The 18,861-nt window shown below is 44.9% G+C and overlaps 1 protein-coding gene and 1 long non-coding RNA gene across 7 annotated transcripts in view; one reads left to right on the top strand and one right to left on the bottom strand.

Annotated features, from left to right (window-relative positions):
* Window positions 1-18,749, top strand: part of VMP1 (vacuole membrane protein 1) — a 109,523-nt gene extending 90,774 nt beyond the window's left edge. For all 4 annotated transcript variants that reach the window (XM_081172172.1, XM_081172175.1, XM_081172174.1 and 1 more), the window contains exons 11-12: window positions 14,873-14,972; window positions 17,327-18,749. In XM_081172172.1, the coding sequence (XP_081028298.1) occupies window positions 14,873-14,972; window positions 17,327-17,467 (241 nt within the window). In that variant the 3' untranslated portion in view covers window positions 17,468-18,749. The remainder of the gene's footprint in view (window positions 1-14,872; window positions 14,973-17,326) is intronic.
* Window positions 112-16,376, bottom strand: LOC308574411. 3 transcript variants are annotated; one of them, XR_014002479.1, is made up of 3 exons: window positions 15,820-16,376; window positions 12,029-12,133; window positions 112-1,540 (listed from the first exon to the last, which is right to left on the bottom strand). It is a non-coding gene; the product is annotated as an uncharacterized lncRNA (long non-coding RNA). The 3 variants fall into 3 exon arrangements; XR_014002480.1 differs by lacking the exon at window positions 112-1,540 and having other exon boundaries at window positions 9,880-12,220; XR_014002481.1 differs by lacking the exon at window positions 112-1,540 and having other exon boundaries at window positions 9,880-12,133.
* Window positions 18,750-18,861: the final 112 nt, after the last annotated feature.

The raw sequence follows: 18,861 nt of genomic DNA, 5'->3' as shown, positions 1-18,861 counted from the left end.
TCAAGTGTATTTATTTCCAGCCACTTAAAAACTAAATGTTGCAACTTTCTTTGTTTTCTGGCTGCCTTCCCTACCCCACCCACTCGAAGTAAGAAGAACTCTGTCACACGATTATGATGTATAACATATTTATTTATTTGCTCTGTGGTGTTTTTCTTTTATCCAAGCAGATTTAATTAATTTCACTGCAAGGAATATTATTTTTGTTTGGGGTTTTTTGGTATCTTTTTCTTGCTTTTTCTTATTGAGACTGTCAGCTAAATGACTATGTATGAAATCATAGAGACCCTTTCGGTGTGGGTTGAGGGATTCCCAGCCATTTATTTCTTTTAAGAGCTGTTTCTGCAAACTGAACGTGGGACTAAGGTTTGGCAGACCATACCCCTGTCAAAGGAAGCCAGCCCCCATCCTCCTTTTCACTCCCTCCTCCCTCCTGCAATTTAATAAATTGCTTTGCTATCAAGAGGGAGAGCACTCCCCTCTTTGCAGCCGTTTTAAGCTGCCCGATGGGGAATTTCCAAGCCGTTCCCAACTTCTGCAAAGTGTTACGTGACGCTAGGCAGGAGAGCGGGGTAGTGCCACAGAAAGTAGCTCTGCACTGGACAGTTAAAAATAAAAATAAATTACGACAATGCTTTGCGGTGCATTTCTGTGTAGTTGTCATGGATACGGGCAAGCATGACCCACCTGTCCCCAGAGCAGACCACAAAAGTACTGGCCTCCTCATGAACAGCAGACGACTAGAAATTCATCAATAAAACCATTTGGTAAAGCTGCAGGTACGAAACCTGAAACCGGGTTGCCAGATGGGTCTGTAGGTACCTTTATATATTTCCCTACTGAACACGATGCTGTTTAATCCGAGTATCCAATGTGCTTCAGCTTAAACAGCATTACACCAGTGGGTCAAAATTGCGGGGGGGGGGGGAGAGCATGTGGCCCTCCAAATGTCACTGGACTCCAACTCCCATCATCCCCACCCCAGCCGTGGGCTGATGGGAGCTGGAGTCCTGCAACAAGCCTTGCAAGTTCAGAACTTTCCCCATCTGCTTGTGTATTGGAATTGCCTTTCCATATGTTTTCAGTCGCTTGCCGTTTGCTGCCCCGGGCTCCTTCTGGGATGTAAATTGAATGAATGAAAAGCAAATAACCACCTTGAGGGCCACAGGCTCCCCACCACCACCTCTGCTGCGGCTTTTCTGAAGCTTTTGTGGCAGCCAACTGGACACAGAGAGCATCCAAACCCCTCCTCCAGGTGGGAAGAAGAACCCAAGCTCAGTATCTAATAGGGAACAAGTCGAAGTTTCCAAGCTCTTCAGAGCAAAGAAATCGAAGGGTTGCACTGGCTTTGTCTTAATGCTTTTGGTTAGGAAAAGATGCTGAAGCCAAGAAGATGTGTAACTGTCTCGGAAGTTTGTCAGTCATGGCATTGGGATCTCTCGTTTTCTCTGCGTGTGCTGTAAGCGACCTCTTCCCACCAAATTCATCCAATTGGGTTGAAAACATTCTTTACTCAGCCCAGTACGCAAGTTGGGCAACTCTGAAACAGAAGGGGGAAGGGAGAAAGTTCCATTTATTATTTTGAAAAGGAGGCGCAGATGTGAAGGAAATTCTAGACAAGTAAGGTCTTTAAACCCTTTTTAAATGGATCTCAGCAGCAGCACAGTAATTGTGGGGTTGGGAGGAGGGGTGTGTGTGTGTGTGTGTGTGTGTGTGTGTGTGTGTGTGTGTGTGTGAAAAGAGAGCTACAGGGATTTAACCCAGCAGCCGAAAGCCAGTGAGTGAGTATGTGATCAGGAGCTGTGGTCAGTAGGACTGTATTCGAATCTGCAAAGGTCATTGGCCCCAGCCAGCCAGGATTTCTTCTGCAGTGAAATGAATTCAACGTCTACTGAGAAAAAAGCTCTCACCTGCAGCTGTTAATCAAAATATACGCCCAGCAGATGTGTACAAAAACACATGCCCTCACACACGTTTTCAGCAGCCAGTGTGGTGTAGTGGATCAGATTAAGACCAGGGTTCTAATCCACGCTTGGTCATGAAGCTCACTCTGGGAGTGATTTGGGGCCAGTTGTGGTCTGCGCCTATTCCCGCCTCGCAGGGTTGTTGTGAGAATAAAATGGGGCTAGAGAAGAACCACATAAATCGCCTCAAACTCCTTGGAGGAAAACGTGTCATGCTGGTGGTGCTTAATGGAGTAACAATAAGCAACAGGCCCCTGCCCCAAAGAGATTACTATCTGTGTTTTATGAGCGCCTAGGGTGAGAGGCAGAGCAAATTGTACTATCTAGTCCTGGGTTTTCTTTCAGCCCAGGGCAATGAACGCAAGAGTATTCGAAAACGGTGATTTGGGCCTCCGGGTATACCATACTAAAACCTGGAATTATTGGGGAAGGAAGGTATTAAGATGATATATGAATGTTCACCATGAATGGAAAGAGGAAGAGTGGGTTTCAGCCCTTAACATCCTTCCCGTTCACTCAGAGGGAAGGTCCACTGTGGGACTTATCCCCAAATAAGTGTGTGTAGGATTGGAGCCTTAAAACTAATATAAAGCCAACAAGATCTGCTTGAACTGAACTTCAGAAATCTCATCACTTCCTTTTGCCAGTGCTGCTGGCAACTATATATAGCAAGTATGTGTATGTATATATATACATACATACATACACACAGACACATACATACATATATACGCACACACTTTTTAATGCTGAAATGAAAGCATATCTCCAGAAAGCAGACTCTCCAAGTCTGTTTGTAAGCGACCTTGGTTTGGAGTGGCAAGCTCCCTTCTGGAGCTGATCCAGAATTTCTGCTGCAGTGTGATCTTTTACAACTGAGTCAAGCTCCTCGAAGTTCTGGGTTTGTTCTGAATCGCCTTGCATCTTGCCTTGGTATTGGCTGAGCGTGGGGGAGAACGGATGGCTTTTTTTTTTTAAAGGCTGCGAGAACCTTTTATCATTACAGGAAATGACAAATCATTTTTAAAAAAATCTAACCGTTAAAAGCCGTTTATATCACCGTCTGGAGGTGGGGGAGTGTCTGTGTGTGGAATTAAATGAGCCATTTCAAGGTTCAGATAAACCAGGTGGAAGGAGTCTGGGTGCGGCAGGGAGCAGGGAATGAGATGCGGATCTTGGAGAACGGATTAGCTACCCCTGCAACAGAGAATGCTTTACCAGGGTCTCCTATTCCCCCCCCCCAAAAAAAATCCTCTTTTGCTTCTCTGCATTTACATAAGCATCTTGTCCCAGATTATTTTTCTTCTTTAAAACGGGAACTTAGCAAGGTTCCTTACAGATCCTTGCCCACCCCCCCAGTTCAGTACTGTCTGCACTGACAGGCAGCAGCTCGTCAAGATTGCAGGAGGGAGAGGTTCTTCTTGTAGCCCTGCCTGAAGATGCCAAAGGAGGGGTTAAACTAGAACCCTTCTGCAGGAAAAGTAGGTGCTCTAAAACTGGAACTACAGCCTTCCATTTCATATTAAGAGTTGGGAACACAGGAAGCTGCCTTAAAGGTAAAGGTAAAGGGACCCCTGACCGTTAGGTCCAGTGGGGACAACTCTGGGGTTACGGCACTCATCTCGCTTTATTGGCCGAGGGAGCCGGCGTACAGCTTCCGGGTCATGTGGCCAGCATGATGAAGCCACTTCTGGCAAACCAGAGCAGCACACGCAAACGCCATTTACCCTCCCGCCGGAGCGGTACCTATTTATCTACTTGCACTTTGACGTGCTTTCGAACTGCTAGGTTGGCAGGAGCAGGGCAGAGCAACAGGAGCTCACCCTGTCTCAGGGATTCGAACCAACGACCGTCTGATCAGCAAGTCCTAGGCTCTGTGGTTTAACCCACAGCGCCACCCGCGTCCCAGGAATTTGCCTTAGGCTGCATCAAACCATTGGCATGTCTAGCTCAGTATTGCCTGCACTGTCTAGATGCTTCGGTTGAGCACCCTGCATTGCAGAGGGGTTGGAGTAGATGACCCTGGGGTCCTTTGCGACTCTCTGAGTCTATGACTAGCAGCAGCTCTCCAGGGATTCAGGCTGGGGTCTCTCCTAAAAGATGCTCTTCTACTGAGCCCTTCCCTAAAAAAACGAATGCCAAAGGTTCTTGCGTGGCAATTTGGTGGTAAGGGGTGATCTGCAGACTCTTCCACAGGAGGGAATTACCTGTGGTAAAGAGAAGCAGTGTGGTGTAACAGTGCTTAGAGTGTTGGGCTCAGACATGAGAGACCAGGGTTCGAATCCCGACTCAGGACTCAGCCATGAAGCCCACTGGGTGACCTTGGGCCAGTCGCTACCTCTCAGCCCCGGCCTGCCTCACAAGGGTTGTCATGAGGAGAAGATGTGGAAGGGCGGGAAACCGTGTACACTACTTTGAGCTTCTGGGTGGAAAGTTGAGCTATATAACTGCAACACATAATAAACAAACAGCTCCTCTTTTTTTAAAATAAAAACTCCAGCCACCACTCCCCGCAAGAAAGTACAAAGCCACAAAGAGATGTTGTTCAGCGGTTCGGCCTTGAACAGCTGTTTTTATTCCGGACTCTCTTTTTTTTTAAAGAGTCTGGTGCAGAGTTATTAAAACAGTACCCGTACAGTCATTTGGAACAACTTTGGCCCCAAACATAGAGACCCTAGAAACTTTTAAGCAAAACGTTAGGCTCTGTTTCCTATGATGCTAGATGGAAGCAGAAGTTATGGCAGGCGCGAGGTTGCCGCCCCAAAACCACCCCTGTGCGTGTGTCCCTCCCTCGCTCTCTCCATCGCCATGTCCTAGCGATGCTCAGAGTAACTGCGTTGAGCATGGGCAGTGGAGGCTGGGCCCTTTGGGCAAATGGGGCACTGCCCTGCCAGCCTCAGCCAGCCCCTTCTGCATGCTTGCCTACTTGGGTGGGGTATGGATGGTTGCTGCTTCCCCTATTGGGGGGGGGCCAGCAGCTGAAGAAAATGCCAGTTTTGGGATCACCCCCCTAAGACATTCTGCAGGATGCTGCTCCCCAAGCATAATTTCTCCAGGTGAGCCAAGTGATCTTACATACTTACCGTATTTTTTGCTCTATAAGACGCACCAGACCACAAGACGCACCTAGTTTTTGGAGGAGGAAAACAAGAAAAAAAATATTCTTAACCTCAGAAGCCAGAACAGCAAGAGGGATTGCTGTGCAGTGAAAGCAGAAAGCCCTCTTGCTGTTCTGGCTTCTGGGATAGCTGCGCAGCCTGCATTCGCTCCATAAGACGCACACACATTTCCCCTTTTTAGGAGGGAAAAAGTGAGTCTTAAAGAGCAAAAATTACTGTATATAGAGCCGGGTCATGTGGCTCCATGTGGAAGCAGAAGGCTTTCCAATCACCTCCTTAGTTTTTAACTGGGGGTGCTGGGGATTGAGCCAGAGTCCTTCTGCGTTGCAAAGCAGGTGCTCTGCACCGAGCTGCGTTCTGTCCCCTAAAAATAAATTATGATTCTAGTCCTCATGGTTCTAAGTGAAAAGTTGGAACATGCCTTCAGCCAAGTCAGGTCATTGGTCCATCCAGCTCATTTATCATTTACAGTGGGTGGGGAAACCCGTGAGCCTGATGTAGCCAATGGGTCTCTCCCCCCCCCCCGACCCCCCGCACAGTCTCACTTACAGGTGACAGATTTCTGGGATCAGTCAGAGAGTCTTTCCTACTCTTACCTGGAGATACTAGGGATTGGATCTTCCGCTTGCAAAACAGGCTTGCCATTTTCAGTGAGAATGTCCCCTCTGGCATTCCCATCACGGCGTATCTTTAAGCGAAGGATGTGTACCCACCATGTTTAAAACCCATGGCTTTCCCCCACCAAAACATAAAATAAAAAATAAAATCCTGGGAACTGTAGTGTAAGGGTGCTGCGAATCGTAGCTCTGTAAGGTGTGAACTACGGTTCCCAGGAAGCCATATACCAATTGCTGGAAACCACAGGAGGGGAGAGTGCTCTTGTGGTCGAATCCTGCTTGCTGATTTCCCACAGGCATCCGGCTGACTAATGTGAGATCAAGATGCTAGACTAGTGCTTTAAATGAAGATGTAAATGTACACAGCCAAGAGCATCACTAGGGCATTTAGCAAGCCTGCGCAGACACCCCTTCTTACTCCTCACGTCTTTGTTTCTCCTTCCAGAGCAGGGTTGTCAGATGAGATATGTGACTCATTCTTAAGTCACCGATCAATGTGCATATTGCTGCGTATAGTTGCATGATGTACATCACCTTACGGCGCCTGCCTTCCTTCCTTCGAGGTAACATGTTTCAACGATCTGCTTCTGCGATACAATTTCAAAGGGAGCAGAGTCCGTTGGCCACATCTGACGCCTGCAGTCCTGACTCACTCAGGTTGTCAAAGGGAGAGCCAGGAAGAAGCCTCAGGGTTGTGAGGTCAAATTCCCCGGCACCACCATGGCAAAAACTAATAGGCCTGGGGCTGGGAATATGATACCTACTTTCTGCTGCCCACTGGCACTCAGGTTTCTAGTCCTTGTGGTTTTGCAGAATTAAGTGGGGAACTGCTGGCTAAAAGAGGTATTGGGAGGAATGGCAGAGCTGGGTGTTGACTACATACTTTGTATGCATATCTTCAGGCTATCTTTAAAAGTACAGTGGTACCTCGGGTTACATACGCTTCAGGTTACATACGCTTCAGGTTACAGACTCTGCTAACCCAAAAATAATACCTCAGGTTAAGAACTTTGCTTCAGGATGAGAACAGAAATCGTGCTCCGGCAGCGCAGCAGCAGGCCCATTAGCTAAAGTGGTGCTTCAGGTTAAGAACAGTTTCAGGTTAAGAACGGACCTCCGGAACGAATTAAGTACTTAACCTGAGGTACCACTGTACCTCGTTGGATGAGACCAAGGTCTAGGGGTGAGGGACCTGTGGAGGTCTGAGCCCAGGGTCTTTTGCAGTGTGCCCCCAATCATCCTCCTCTTTATTTTAAAAAATAGCTTGCAGGCACCTTTTTCCTTTGGTTCCCTAAATTTGCATTGATGCACATGCAAACCAAATGCAAATTTGTGTCTTGAAAGACCCTGCCAAGTAGAGTCGGCTGTTCCGTGCCCGATGGGCCAGCAGTCTGCTTAAGAGTGAGGTATTTCCTTTTGTATCAGAAACAAAGAGGCAAGCAAAGAGCCAAGATGCCAATCTAACTCCCTTTCACACACACCTCCCTTCTCTGTGGTTGTATGGGAGGAGGGTGATAATCCATTCGTGGCTGATGTGCTGCTAGATTTCATGCTTTCGCCCATCTCCAACCTCGCCACTGTCCTGACCTGTCCAGGGAAGCTGGTTTCAGGAGGGTGGCTCTGCAGCTCTGCATTATCACACCAGCCACTCCTGGAAAGGAGACCCTTCATTCATCATTTCCAGTCCCTGCCATCATTCTGTTCACTTTCAAAACTGTTCTGTGTGAACAGAGGGGAAAGCAGGTACAGTGATACCTCAGGTTAAGTACTTAATTCGTTCCGGAGGTCCGTTCTTAACCTGAAACTGTTCTTAACCTGAAGCACCACTTTAGCTAATGGGGCCTCCTGCTGCCGCCGCGCCGCTGGAGCACAATTTCTGACCTCATCCTAAAGCAAAATTCTTAACCTGGCGAGAAATTGTCGGAACAGGAGAGGAAGCGATAGACAGAAGAGAGAGGGAGAGAGTCAGTCCTGTGTTGCTGCATGGAGTTTAAAAAACAGGTCCAGAGTATGCAAAAGTTGACAACCACTGCTTTTAAATCGTGAGAATTTTCTGAAGTAGGAGCGCAAGGGCTTGTGGTGCCCGATACAGAACGCCACAGAAAAATCCCACCCAATTACTAGAATGGCAAACCAACCACTGCTTTTTACTCTGAGGCTTTCAGATACGCCATTGCCATCTCCTTAAGCTTTCCGTCCTCATGAGGGCTAGTTACTTTCCCTCTTTTCTTAAACAACAACCAAAACCAACAGCAACCTGCAGCTCTCAGAAGTGCATTTGGCCGGCTGCTTGAAGGATGTTCAGCATCCTTAAATGCAACATGTGCTTCCTTGTCGGTGAAAGCTGGCAAGAAATGTCCAGAAGCGTTAGTCCGGAGTACAATGAATTCTGGACAGGACAGGCCATCTGGCTTGTAAAAGAAAAGACCGAGGAGCTTAACTATATTTAGCACTTAGGACTGCGCTATTAAACAATTTGGAACCGGTTTCTGTCTGTTGCTTATTAAGAAAAGGGACACCGGGCAATGTAAGATCGTTGACCCATTTGGCTGTTAGAATAAAGAACAGGGTCCAGTTTCTAGCCAAACAGTGACCAGTTCCAAATTCTTAATAGAGAAGCGTTCGTTGTTCCCAAAGAACAGCAGAGATTTGTAATCCACATAATTGGCTGTTTAAAAGTTACCTTGTGTACTTCTGCAGTTGAAATTTTGATGATGCTTCCATATTCCTGCAATACCGTGTACTATGCAAACTTTAAGGGACGCATATGGCACTGTGGTCTAAACCACAGAGCCTAGGGCTTGCCGATCGGAAGGTCGGTGTTTCGAATCACAACGATGGGGTGAGCTCCCGTTGCTCGGTCCCTGCTCCTGCCAACCTAGCAGTTCGAAAGCACGTCAAAGTGCAAGTAGATGAATAGGTACCGCTCCGGCAGGAAGGTAAACGGCGTTTCCGTTTGCTGCTCTGGTTTCGCCAGAAGCGGCTTAGTCATGCTGGCCACATGACCCGGAAGCTGTGGACAAATGCCGGCTCCCTCGGCCTATAAAGCGAGATGAGCTCGCAACCCCAGAGTCGTCCATGACTGGACCTAACGGTCAGGGATCCCTTTACCTTTTTGCAAACTTTGGAACTTGGGGCACAGGGTTCCCCAAAGCAGATGGGATTTTGATTTTATAAGTGCAAGGGGAGAAATGGGCAGAGGGGATTGCCTCAGGATGTTGTCAAAATTTGGAATATCGAGCCAGCAAGCAAAGGGGTGTTGATCCCACTAGGGTGGGGTGTCAGTTGTAATAGTGCTTCATTCGTTCAGATGAGGGTTTGATGGAAGGGCACATTTCACTGCGCAGTGTGTGGCTAGAAACCTGGGCTGTGGGATATCTGGATTAGGATCTCTGCTCAGCCATGAAGTTTCTGTGCCACTGCCAGAGTGACTCTCTCAGCCTAACCTACCTTGCAGGGTTATTGTGAGATTAATGAAGAGATGATGTCTGCTTTCTTGAGCTCCTTGGGAGAAGGGTGGATATCAATGTAATAAAGGCAATAATGATTATGGCATGATTCCGCCAAGTTTCAATCCCACTGATTTTAATGGAATAAAGCATGTTTTTAACTGTCACACTGAAATCCATGCATCATGCAAAATGTTCAACTTTTCAGCATAGTGGCTTTTTAGTTTTAATGTCTGTGAATGTGATATTAACAAATCGTCTTCAAAGACTGGAGACTATAAATAATATTTTTCTATTTCTGATCTGCCCAGCTATTTATGAAACTGTTTTAATTGCATGCAAAATTAGATACTTAGTGCCAAAAGGCAGTACAGTATAAGCAATTCCAAATAAAATTTGTTGCAATGACGGGCAAAACAGTTTTTAGATACTAAATACACTACCAATGTTTTCAGCCTTTTTGATAGAAATGTGTCCTTTTGTTCAGATGACAGTAATCAGAACAGATTCCCCCCCCCCCTCAAAGGGCACATTTTGGGTGATGGTAGCTATCCTGAAAACAGATTATAATTTAAAATCATAACCACCATCACTGGCACATTGTTACGTTTCACAATATGAAATGTTTTGTAAGCCAAAATATACATTTCCCATTTTTTTTATTTGGTCATTTAACTGGATTTAGTACTTGTAGTAGCCTTGAAACACAAACACAAAAAAGTACAAGAAATTAAACTGCAAATTGTATTTTATTTATATTCCCATATGTCTTCATAAAATCAGGGTTGCTAAAGGTATTTTAAAAATCTAGGTTTTATTAAGCTTTTAGCAAACAGTGGCCACGATCCAGTACCTTCAGACATGCCAATTGATTTCAGAGGTTTCGGCATTGAGTGGTGACGAGGTATTTCATATCACTTGAGTGTAACAGAAATAAATTAAGCTGAGGTACAATCCAGTTAAGTTCCATCAAATTGAAAGGTAAAATTAGGGTTGCCCACTCTGTTCCGTGGGGATCAGAAGTACTTAGATGAATCACACACTCTTGGTTTTCTTAGAAAAAGGAAATCGAGGCTGTAATCCTTGATTTCCTTTTTCTAAGAAAGTGTTGCATGTAGAATTAGTCCCGTTGGCCTCAATTTACGTACAGGATTGCATTGTAAAACAGTTAACAGTCATTGTAGTACTTCATTTAATTGCATAAATTTTATTCTAATTCATCATTCAAAATAAAAAAGTCCATTGAGGAGCATACTTTACAAACACTTATTGTAGTAAAGAAGAATACTTTTTTAAAAAATCTACTATAGGAATACCTTACACATTTATAGCCAGTTGTCACTCAATTTCTTCTAAAGCGAAATTTAAGGTGAGTTTGGAACATCCTTCTCAAGGAACACCATAATTTTTACTTCATTTTTTCCCCCTTTTTGCTTTTTAGATATAAATTTGCCTTTGTTGTTAGTAGCTGACCTGGGTCATTCTTTATATATAAATCCAGTAACTGACTCCTAGCTAATTCATTAATAATTCTAGGGATGTTTAAAATTTTGATCATAAGAATTTATCAGGGCTTGTGGCTGTTCATATCCACCATCAGGGTTGTAATAACACATTGGCTTCTCTGACAGTATGACCCTACTACTCAGAAATAAGTCCCATTGAATTAAATCGGGCTCATTCCCAGGGAAGTAGGTATAGGATTGGCACTTCAGTAACCTATATGGACAACACCCCCCAATTTTTATTTTGCTTTTAAGATAAGCTACTATTTTAAAAGTAAAATCTGTAGAAGTTGAGATTTATTTATTTTTACACTGCATGGATAGTAGCCCTGGGTAATAAGCCTTGCTGACCAGTATTTATTTTTATTTTTATCTTTTGAATCTAGAAAGCCAGAACTATGTTACTACTCTGCAGTTTTGCCCAACGAAAGGCACAGTGTAGTAACACATTGACACTGCTGCGGTCATTGTCCGTGTCAGGCAAAGGCAGATTTCTTGAAATAATACCTGAAATATCTGTCACTGACTGAAGAAGTAGCTGAAGCAAGGACCTTTGTTCTTCCACTCTATAAAGCGTAATGCACATGGATGGTGGAATAATGGTAATAATAGTAAGGGCATCACTTTGATATATATATATTGGTCAAATGCACATTTTGGAGGACACATCTTTCAGATCCTCTGTTGACTGACTTTAATAAAACCCATGCCATCTAGAAAGTTTTTACTCAAATTCCATAATGTGTTGTTTTGTTCCCTTTTAATTGGATAATGGGAAAATCATTTCAGCTGTTCTCAGTTTCGGTTTCTAACCCTTTTGGCATTCTGAAAGAGTCTTACGTAAATGAAGAATAAGTATGTAAAATGCTAATTAATAAACCAAACTTAATTGCAGAGGTTTTTTTTAAAAAAAATCAAACTGAGTGAGTGGAAGCTACAGCCTTTTAACATTTAAAATAAATAAAAATTCTCCTCTGTATTAAAAACGCATGGTGTACATTTCCTGGACAAGCTGTAAATTTTCAGTAGATAACACTCAGTTGTGTAATTTCATAAACAGCTCCCGAAAGACCACAGAATAACTTAATAAAATTTATACTGTGCAATGGATTTACAAGGTTGTCATTCTGCACCGTTTTCTGTTACGGGAAAAGGGATATAAAAAAGAGAGAGAATAAAACTGAGTATCAGGAAGAAAATGTACCCACCCAATCCTGAACAATGCAAACTTTGTTCAGCAATTAACTTTTGATGGCAAATGGATATCGGCTCTTGCAATTAAAAAGACCTGAATAATTTCTTTTGCTAGTCATTCAACTCTCACCATCTAAGTATTTCCTACCTAATGCAGGTTTGTTCAATCAAAAGCATTACCTTTTCAAAAGCTCTTTTCTCTGTTGGACTTCTGTGTCATCTGAAATCTTAACCCGAGTGTGATTTTTGAGAATACGGTGACTCGTTTTTGCTGGACGAGTCATTCTGCACAATCATAGCAGAGAGATGAGTCTTCACTTTGGTTTTGCAGACTTTCCTAAGCTGACATAATTTTTACCTTAATCACACTACCTTGGGGAGAAAATGTTTTTTAATTATAAAGGAAAATATACCACTACCAAACCTGGTTCCCAGTTTGTGTTCACTGTCCAATCCTTGAAAATATATATATATATATAAATCAAGTACTTTACTGTATGCTAAAATTTAAAAATCATGGGTTGCATCCAATTTACTTTAAATGTGATTAACATGGACATAGCCATAGCTAGATTTTTAAGGACTGATGAAGAATGCAGTATAAATTCAGGGGAACAGCAGCTTTGGCAAGGATAATTTTTATTTAAAACAGATTTAACCCCTAAAGGAAAATGCATGTATGTGCATTACGATAAGAGTTGCTTGAAACTTTCCAAAAGGATCAGTAGATCCAAACTGGAGAAATGTACATAAATTATATAGGTGATATCAATTTAAGTCAGAATACATCAGTTGAAATTAATGGAACTTGAGATGCTGTTAGATCTATCGAGTAAGACTAGCATTGTCTATTGCTTTTCATATTTCCCATGAAAAGAGCAATGAAAAAAAATATTAAATTTTTAGTTGGCTTGTAAAAAAAAACTTTTGTCTCCAAGGAAAACGAAGAAGGGCTAGGTCCCACTTTATATTGGCCGCATTCTGTGGCACCTCTTAGCTAGAACTTGTCAAAAGGGGCTTTTTCCTTTGATTTCTTTTTTGTTTCGCTTTTCAAGGGAGGGGGAAGATCGCTTTAGCATGGCCTGTGAGACACAGTGAGAGGACTTCCCCCCCAAAATGTGGGAGGGAGGCAGCTGTGCCCCCAAAACTAGACTTCTGCCCTCAGCTGTGATGGAGCATGCTATCCTGTGGCCAGCGTTGAAGCAAGTTTTAACTACTAGCCCAGCTGGCTTTTGTATGCGGACTTATGGTCATTGTGTCTAATGGCAGAGCCGGCCCTCTTAAAGCGCTGTGCTGCCTTTAGTGTCTTAATTGCATTCAAAAGAGCAAAGCAACAGAGCTTCTCGATTCATTTCCTCATTACATTTTTACATCCTGCCACTTTTCCAGGAGGCTCAGTTAGTTGCCTGGGTGCAGGGGCTCCTGCCTTCTGCTCCCCCCTTGGTTTCATCCTCCTCGGCAGCCCTATGAGGTAGGATGAGCTTGAGAGGCTGAGCATTGCGGCCGAGTCAGGATTTGAACCTGCCTCCCCCACCCTTGCCCAAACCCACCTGCTCTCAACTGGGAGCTTAGCATCCTAATCCTAAACAACACATGCAAGCCCTTCTGATTTCAGTGGCACATACAGTACTTGCAGGGAGGGGAGAGGCGGGAGAATTTATCTAATCATATGGAACTTATCAGCCTCTGAGGGGATCACCTTGTTCTGGCAAAACTGTCCTTGGCTGACTTCCTTTCTCCCCACCTTTCAAGCTATTCTTCATCACTCTCTACTCAGGTGATGGAGGGACACCTTTCCCCTCCATCCACACCTATATCCCTGTAAACATATTGCCTGGATGATCTTCAGTTGCCACTTTCAGAAGCAAATAGCCATTTCTGCACTGGGAGCTAGCCTTTCCACCATGCCGTACCCTGTTGGGAAACCAGAGATATCTGGGAAAGCGTGTGTTTTTTTAATCAGTTTTCCTTATTCCTCCCAAGGTAAGGTGTGTTCCGTAACTATCATTTGCTTGCAGTCATTGGCCATAAAGTATGAAATGATTCAGAAGAAGGAAAAGTTCACAGCTTTTCCTTTGTTCCTTGTTAATCAGCCACTTTTTTTTCCTTCTCCTTTTATTGCCTGGCTTCTTTCTCTCCCCCCCCCCTTTTTTTTTTTGGTGGGAGGTGCCTTTTTGGAATTGGCTAATGCATTTATTTTATTTTATTGGACCAGGGAGTGTGTGAAGGGGGGTGGAGAGAATGGATGGATAGATGGATGGATGACGCAGGAATTGTCCTAATAAGGACTTGGTTGGAGCAAAGGCCCGCCTCCTTTTGAGCCGATGGGGGCAAGTCACAGAGGTGGGAGGAGGGGGGGCGGGCAGTTTCTTTTTTAAACTGGGGCGAATGACACAAGCCCAAGTCATTTCCTTGCTAATCGGTTCAAACCAGTTCTTACAGGAACCCTTGGTGATAAATGGTTGGGACTTCTCAGAAGTCACTCCATTTGAACTCCTGGCATTGAGCTCGCTCTCAGGCTTGGCTTTCAGGAAGAACAGTTAGCAATATAACCTCAGACCTCCTGCTTCTCTCTGCTGCCTCCGATCTAGCTAACCGGCATTTGGCTGCCCAAAAACATTTGCTATTTGGGCTTTTTCCCCTTCCCCTTTGCTTTCCTTTCTCTTTCTCTGTCTCTTCCTTCCTCTCTCTATCTTTAATTTAATTTTATTTTTTGCGAGAGGAGAGTTTTCTGTACTTCCAAACCATCAGGAAAGCCGATAACCACGTGCTATTTCTTTTTTAAAAAAACCCAAAGACCCGTGGTTCTTCCACGTGCCTCCGGTTTGATCGCCCCCACTTCCTTAAGCTGTGATTTTGAATTTTGGCGGTAAGTTTTTCCCCACCCCACCTAAATAATATTTTTTTCCCTTCTTTTGCTCTTTTCTTCCATCCTCTTTTCAACCCACCACCCCACCCCCAAACCCGGCTTTACCCTTTTCCAATGTTCTGCCTGAATTGCTCTTTTTGGGGGACCCGACCTAGCGCCGTCCCCAGCGTAGGCCCATCTCTCCAAAAGCCCTTTCAGCAATATTTGGAAACTCAGCGGCTGAAGCTTCACCACAAAGCGGAAGGAGCACCCCAGGTAAGAAATCTACTGCCTTGTTATTTCTGTTTTCCTGACTTCACCACCCCCCACCCCACCTTCTCCCCGGGCCGCTTCCTGTATTCTGGGATTAGCTTCAGGGTTTGAATTTAAAGATCCTCTTAGGGACAGCAGCCTAGTCTGTCACATTGTAGCTTTAAAAAAAAATCGCCTGAATGATGGGGAGAGTTGCTGTAGCACTCAGGTCCTTGGGGGGGGGGGGCGGCTTCCCACTGGAGCGCCTGGGTGTCCCCTGTGATGACCAGATCCAGTTCTTTTTATGTTCTTACAATTGGCTTTTAAAAAGAGAGAGGGTGGGGTGAAGAGCTGGTCAGCAGTCCTTAAAATTGAACCTTTTAAAATGATGGTTAGAAGACTGTCCCAGAGGTCTGTTTTAGGAAGCAAGCCAACCCCGAGGAGGGAGGGGGCACTATTATATGACCCTAAATGAGTTGTCGCCGACTCATTTTGACTCAGGGTAGACCCATTAACGCTAATGGGCCTTTTTTTTGGTCATGTGCATGGTTTTCAGTGGGTCTACTCTTGAGCCAGGACTACCGCGGGTTAATTTTGTGCCCTTCCGTGTTGGAATACTCCAAAAGCAAACAAACGTAGGAGGGCGATGATCCGGCAAGATCAAGATTCCTCTCAACAGGAATACCCTGGTGATTAGTATTTTCTCTGGGGGCTGCAATTCCCTATCAGCCCCAGGCAGCGCTGCCCAATGGTCGGAGGTGATTGCAGCAGTGGCCCAACAACGCTGGTCTGGCCGGGGGGAGGTTGCCACAAGCTCGCCATCCCTCCCCTAACCCTAAACCGAGTGTGTCACAGAGCGTCCAGCACTCACGGGCATCCGGAGTCTTGTCCCACCTGGGAAAGTCAGGCAGCCTTCAGGTACCAGGAAGCCGACATCAGGGGGAATTATGTGAATGACCCATTCTGAAAATGCTGCTGCTCGCTGCTGCCCTCTCTTGACCCCGAAGGGGAACGCCCAGGCTTTTCCCCTCTCCAGCCCTCTTTCCGGCAAATGTTTTAATAGCAGTTCTTTTCTGCTGCGTCAGTCGCGGGTTGCACAACCCCGATGCCAACCGGAACAGGCTGCAAACAAAACAAAAGCGAGGGGCGGCCTTTCGCGGAACTCCGCTGCCAGCCAATGGCTGCACTGCGCACGGGGCGCGGCGGATTCTTTCTATTTCTTTATTGTCCCGAGTGTGAACTCTCGGGATCCAGGCAGAGAGAGGGGCGGGGGACGCGCCAGGAGGGCAGATCGCCCTTAGTTAACCCCTTGGAGGCGCCTGCGCTCGAGCACCCAAAAAGCAGGGGCAAAGAGCAGCCGGGGAGGTCCGTAGCTCTGTGCGGTAGGCGATCTGCCTTGCATGCAGAAGAGATCCCAGGTTCCAAGTACCCCTCCCAAAACCCCAGAGAGCTGCTGCCAGTCAGCGTAGCCAATCCTGAGGGGGTTTCGCATTAGCTTCTGTTACACCGTGTTTCTCATTCATTGTGCCAGTAGCTTTTGAACAGACTTGGCATTTGCATGCAGTAAAGTCCAGGGTCCCCACCCAATTCAAAGCATGGAGTGATGGGCAATGCGATTGCCTTCCCCCTGCAGACAATGCTCAGCTAGATAGATTAAAAATCGTCTGAGCCAGCATCGGGCTGCTTTAAACCAGAGTTGGATCTTTGTTCCACCTAGCTCAGTACACTGGCCAACAACAGCGACTCACTAGAGGCTTTCAGGCAGGAGTGTTTCTGAGCCTTACCTGGAGGCACCAGGAATTGAATCTGGGTCCTTCTGTGTGCAAAGCAGATTCTCTGCCCTGGAGCCCTTCCTCAGAAGCTCTTTGGGCCTTCTTCAGTTAGCCTTCCCTGAAGGACTCACTCCTTTTGCTGATCTACCCCTGCATTGTGGGACTCAAGTCTTGTAGGGAACGTAGGAAGCAGCCTTGGACCAGGTCAGGCTTCTTAACTACCCTACCTGGCAGTGACTTGCCCTCCTTCCCTGAGCCCTTTTGACCAGAGATGCAGAGAATTTGAAACTTCCACTGGCAAAACAGGTCCTCCGCCCCTGAGCTATATAGGGCCAATTCTGGATTTCCCCCGGGGCAATAGAGAAGACCCAGCAAATTTGGCCTGTGTCTGCATGTAGTATCCCCCAGAACTCTTCTCGGGCTCTATGGCAAATAAGTCAGAAACTTGAAAGCCCTTAAGTGAGCTAGGTGGGCATTTTTGGAAGTGGGGGAGAAGTTAACCATTCCCTGTCAGTCCAAGCAAATTTTTTATCTGTGTATTCTAACCTGGATTCTCTCCTGCCTTTCTCTCTTTCTCTCCCTCTCTGCTTTTTTCTTCATCTGCAGAGCGAAAACTGGCTGTCGTGGATGTTTGAAAAGTTGGTTATCGTCATGGTGTGCTATTTCATCCTGTCCATTATAAACTCGATGGCTCAGAGCTATGCTAAGCGTCTCCAGCAGATGTCCTCTGAGGAGAAAACCAAATGAGCTCCGGGGAAGAGGGAGACGGACCCCAAATTTAATTGGGATGACCAGCCTCGCATTAAAAAAAAAAAAATCAAAATCGGCATTATTTGAAATTGGAGGGTGGGTGAGAGGGTTGTGGGGTGTTTTTTATTATTATTTTTCAAAGTAACTCTGCCGATTAGTAAACATTTCTCATTGATTGCCATTTGTAAAGGTAATGTACATGCTTCTGTTTATTTCATCCAAGTTGGAATATAAGGGGAGAACATTGCCTCCTATTTTAAATTTATATTTCCAGTGGATTATATCTAACATTCATCCTCAAAGTAGACCCACTGGGTGGTATTCCATCCTAGTCCTACTCAGACTCAGTGAAACTAATGACCAGGACTTTGGACATGGTTGAATACAGTCCATTGAACTTATTAACATGGATCCATTAACCTTCAATGGACCTAACTGAGTAAAAATTACTTGAATACAGCCCAATATCACAGATTTTTCTTTTTTTAACAGGCAGCACAACTGTAACTTATAGACCCAGCTTGCCACTAAGTTTTTTCTAAAAAAAATATTAAAAAGTCCAAAGTTGGTAGCTCCATCTTCTCCCCTGAGATGGTCACATGTCCATCCCAGTCTTAACATTGAATAAATAGTCTTAGATTGGCTAGCAGACTTGCATGACCCTCGTGCTAACATCTGGGTTCTTCAAAGGTTCTCCATTACATGTTGGGTGGGGTGGGTGGAATCTCAGATTTTTTTAACTTCATAATGGTTCTGAGCAGAGACACTGGTGCCATCTGCTGCTGGAGTTCTCTTTTCTTTTTTCCATTAAAAAGAAAAAAAATCTGTATATTTAGAATGACGTTAAGATGATAACAGAAGAAATATATATAAAATCACCTTGGATCATTCCAGACCTTCTTGTCTTGGTCTTTTAAAGCTCTTCCTTCCCCTCCTCCTCTTTACCCTTTTGTATTCCTGTTTTCACCTTCATTTTATTTTGCAAAGTTTTATCTCCCTCCAGAGTCTCTCTGAACCTCTGGAGCTCTTTGTTCTTTGATTTCTCCCCTCCCGCAAGAACTTCTCACTCAAGGAAATAGAAAAGTGTTGGGACCTTGACACGGTTTGGTTAATTTTATTTATTTAACTGACAAGTAGCCCGTTGTGTTGGGTTTGTTTGTGTTTCTTTTTTAAAAACGGTTAACTTGCGATGTTTTGCATAGCATCGTTAGGAAATGCACAGGAAGGTGTCTTGCAAGGTGCAAGAAGGGTGACTGGAATAAACAACCATTCAAATATCTTTTTAAATGCCTTTTTCTTAAACAGAAGTTACAAGTGTGTATATTGTGTTTTGCTTTTGCTTTAACGCCTGCAGAAAATGCAACACTTTTTGCCACAACCCAATAAATCGC

This window comes from Podarcis bocagei (assembly GCF_964188305.1).
Source record: "Podarcis bocagei genome assembly, chromosome: 15".
NCBI classification, from domain to species: domain Eukaryota; kingdom Metazoa; phylum Chordata; class Lepidosauria; order Squamata; family Lacertidae; genus Podarcis; species Podarcis bocagei.
The sequence above is the reverse complement of the archived record's forward strand: the minus strand, read 5'-3'. Positions and strand labels throughout refer to the sequence as shown.